This window comes from Rhincodon typus, chromosome 1 (assembly GCF_021869965.1).
Source record: "Rhincodon typus isolate 14 chromosome 1, sRhiTyp1.1, whole genome shotgun sequence".
NCBI lineage: Eukaryota > Metazoa > Chordata > Chondrichthyes > Orectolobiformes > Rhincodontidae > Rhincodon > Rhincodon typus.
The window spans coordinates 47,459,695-47,462,853 of NC_063332.1; the positions used below are offsets into that span (position 1 = coordinate 47,459,695).

The 3,159-nt window shown below is 41.8% G+C and overlaps 1 protein-coding gene and 1 non-coding gene across 2 annotated transcripts in view; one reads left to right on the forward strand and one right to left on the reverse strand.

Moving 5' to 3' along the window:
* The window catches only part of LOC125487110 (tropomyosin alpha-1 chain-like), a 9,621-nt gene extending 7,449 nt beyond the window's left edge, over positions 1-2,172 (forward strand). Inside the window, exon 3 of the mRNA XM_048617554.1 lies at positions 2,119-2,172. Within this exon, the coding sequence (XP_048473511.1) occupies positions 2,119-2,172 (54 nt within the window). The remainder of the gene's footprint in view (positions 1-2,118) is intronic.
* Positions 1,324-1,426, reverse strand: LOC125484965. Its single transcript, XR_007263752.1, has one exon. It is a non-coding gene; the product is annotated as a U6 spliceosomal RNA (small nuclear RNA).
* Positions 2,173-3,159: the final 987 nt, after the last annotated feature.

The following is a 3,159-nucleotide window of genomic DNA, read 5'->3' on the forward strand; positions in this document are numbered from 1 at the left end:
TTTCTGAAGAAGGGTCCAGACCCGAAACGTCAGCTTTCCTGCTCCTCTGATGCTGCCTGGCCTGCTGTGTTCCTCCATCTCTACACTTTGTTATCCAGTTTTTATTTCCTCCCATCTCTCATGGACATTCCCTTTTGACTTTCCCTCCACCCCACCTCTTGCATCTTCCCTGCACCTGAACTTGTTTAAAGCCTGTTAGATATCTAACTTCTTCCAATTCTAATAAAAGTCATAGTGCTGAAGCATTAACTGTTTTTCGCTCAGCAGATGCTGAGCATTTCTGAAAGCTATGCATCCTTTTTGGCAGTTCTCAATCATGCCACTAGATGGAGCAGCGTGCGTGTTATTCCACCACAATAACTGGAAGTGACCCAACTTTATCCAGCATACGGTTGGTCTTCTGACAGCCAATCATGGAGTGACACTGAAGCTACATGCAGCATTCTGCAAGGCCAGCTGCTTCCAATCTATTAAATGGATGAAAATACAGTGAAGCAGGGTTTTAAACCTATGAGGGAATAATGCTCCATTTATGGATTGCTAAAATATCACAGTTTGAACTATCAAAAGTCATGGGAAGAAATTTAACTTGGCTGGAGATAAATTTTGAGCAGGAGGGAATTATAAAAGATTGTCTGCAGAGAGAATTTGAGAAGTTGTGTCAAAATTAAAATGTAGACTTTATGATGATAATCTCTAGTGTTACCCGATCACAAGCCAATTGACATAGGGCCATGTAGATTAGGATTTTAAATGAAAACCAAAAGAACTCAATTCTGAGGAAAGGTCATTTGACCCGAAACGTTAACTCTAATTTTTCTTCACAGATGTTGTCAGACCTGCTGAGCTTTTTCAGCAATCTCTATTTGTGTTTAGGTCTTCAAACGTGTGACTCAAAGTGCATTGTGAGAAGATTTGAATTTATGGGATACTGGGAACAATACTCAGGGAAGAGGAATCATTTCCTCTTAAACTAGGCTGGGACCAGTGTCTGGACAAATTGTGTAAGGACATTTATGGATAGGACTTTGGTGGGGGGAGTGCAGGGAGAATGGTCATCTGAAAGGAAATTTAAAAATCTCCAAGGAAAAGTTGAGAAAATAGACCAATATATCCAGGTGGAAAAGGTAGGTAGAGTGGAACAGGAAGGGAGAAAGAGTTTAATAGTAATAATGCATCAACATATAAGGCCCTTTTCTAAATTTAATCTGTTTTTCTAATCAACCTATTCAGAGATTTTATTACACACCTTTGGAGCAGGTGGAATTCGACTGGGCCTCCCAGTCTGGGGTAGCGACACTACCACTGGACCACAAGCGGGCCTAAAATATGGAGTGCTTCACAAATTTGCATGTCATCATTGCATAAGGGCCGTTCTAATCTTCTCTGTATCATTCCAATTCTAGTTTGTGTGCTGCCAAAGAAATATTTGGGGAAGAAAATTACATTAAATATATGCAGTTGTTCATTAGCTCAGCGAGCTGGTTATTCTGTGGTGTGCAGACTTTTCATTATCCTTCTAGGCCACATCATCAGTGCGACCTCTAATCGAAGAGTTGGTGTTCTGCTTCCTTCTGGATTTATATGATCCTGTGGTGTGATGGTCTTTTCGCTTCCGATTCTGTTGTTTTAGCACCAGTCTGTATACGGGGTCTATTTCTATGTGTTTGTTAATGGAGTCCTGTGTTCAGAACCAGGCTTCCAGAAATTCCCTTGCATGTCTGATGTTCGCTTGTCCCAGTATAGCCACCTTGTCCCAGTCAAACTGATAGCCCTCATTGTCTGTGGGTATTGAGACAAGTGAATATTGGCCGTGTCTTTTTACCACTGGCTGGGGTTCATGTAACCTGGTCATCAGTTTCCTCCCTGTTTGTCCAATGTAATGTTTATTGCACTCGCTGCATGATATTCTGTATATCACGTTGGTCTTGTTTATTGTCAGTACGGGGTCTTTAGTCTTTGATAACATTTGGCGTAGTGTTGTTGTAGGTTTGTGGGCAATTATGATCTTTTGCGTCTTAGGAGTCTGGTAGTCATTTCTGATATATTTTTGATGTAGGGTAGTGTTGCTAATGTCTTCTATTGTACCACGTCCTCTGACTTTCGTTCGTTTTGTAGGCATCTGCAGACGAAAGTTCTTGGGTATCCATTGTTGGTGTAAACTTTGTGTAAGTGTTCCTCTTCCATTCTTCGGGTGTTGCAGTGTGATGCAACTTGTTTAAATATGTCTTGATGCAGCTCTGTTTGTGTATGGTAGGGTGGTTGCTATGGAAGTTAAGGATTTGCTCCGTATGTGCGGCCTTCCTGTACACTCGTGTCCAGAATTCGCTGTTAGTCAGTCTCTCTATCATTACATCTAAGAACGGGAGCTGTTTGTTGTTTTCTTCCTCTCTAATGAATTTTATGTTTGCAAAGGTGTTGTTGATGAGTTGGTGGGTTTCTTCTACTTTTGTGCATTTGATGATTACAATTGTGTCGTCCACGTATCTTACCCATATTTTCAGTTGGATTATAGGAAGGACTGTGTGTTCCAATCTCTGCATCATTGCTTCCACGATGAAACTGAAGATGGGTGATCTCATCGGTGTGCCGTTGATCTGTTTGTATATCTGTACATTGAATGTAAAGTGCGTTGTGAGGCATAAATGTTTCAGTCAGCTGTCCTTGCTGATGTTGTTGCTAGTGTTCGGGGTCGGTGCTCCTGGTCTGTCTAGTCGTGTGGCTAGTGTCTCTCTGGCTAACAGTGTGTCAATGGACGTAGATAGTGCTGTAATGTCGAAGGTGATCATGATTTCATCCTCTTCAATTTTTGTGCCCTTGAGCTGTGTGAGAAATTCCTCGGCCAAATGGATTGAGTGTGGGGATCCGCTAATCAGGTGCTTGTGTCTACATTGTAATTCTCTCGCAACTTGTGTGTAGGTGTGCCAGGTAAGGAGACTATTGATCTGAGTGGTATCTTGGGGAGTCCGTAGAATTTCTGGAAGCCTGGGATTCCATTAACAAGCACATAGAAATAGACCCTGTATACAGACTGCTGCTAAAACAACAGAACTGGAAGCAACAAGACCATCACACCAGAGGACCATATAAATTCGGAAGGAAGCAGAACACCAATGTTTCGATTAGAGCTCGCACTAATGATGTTGCCTAGAAAGTTAA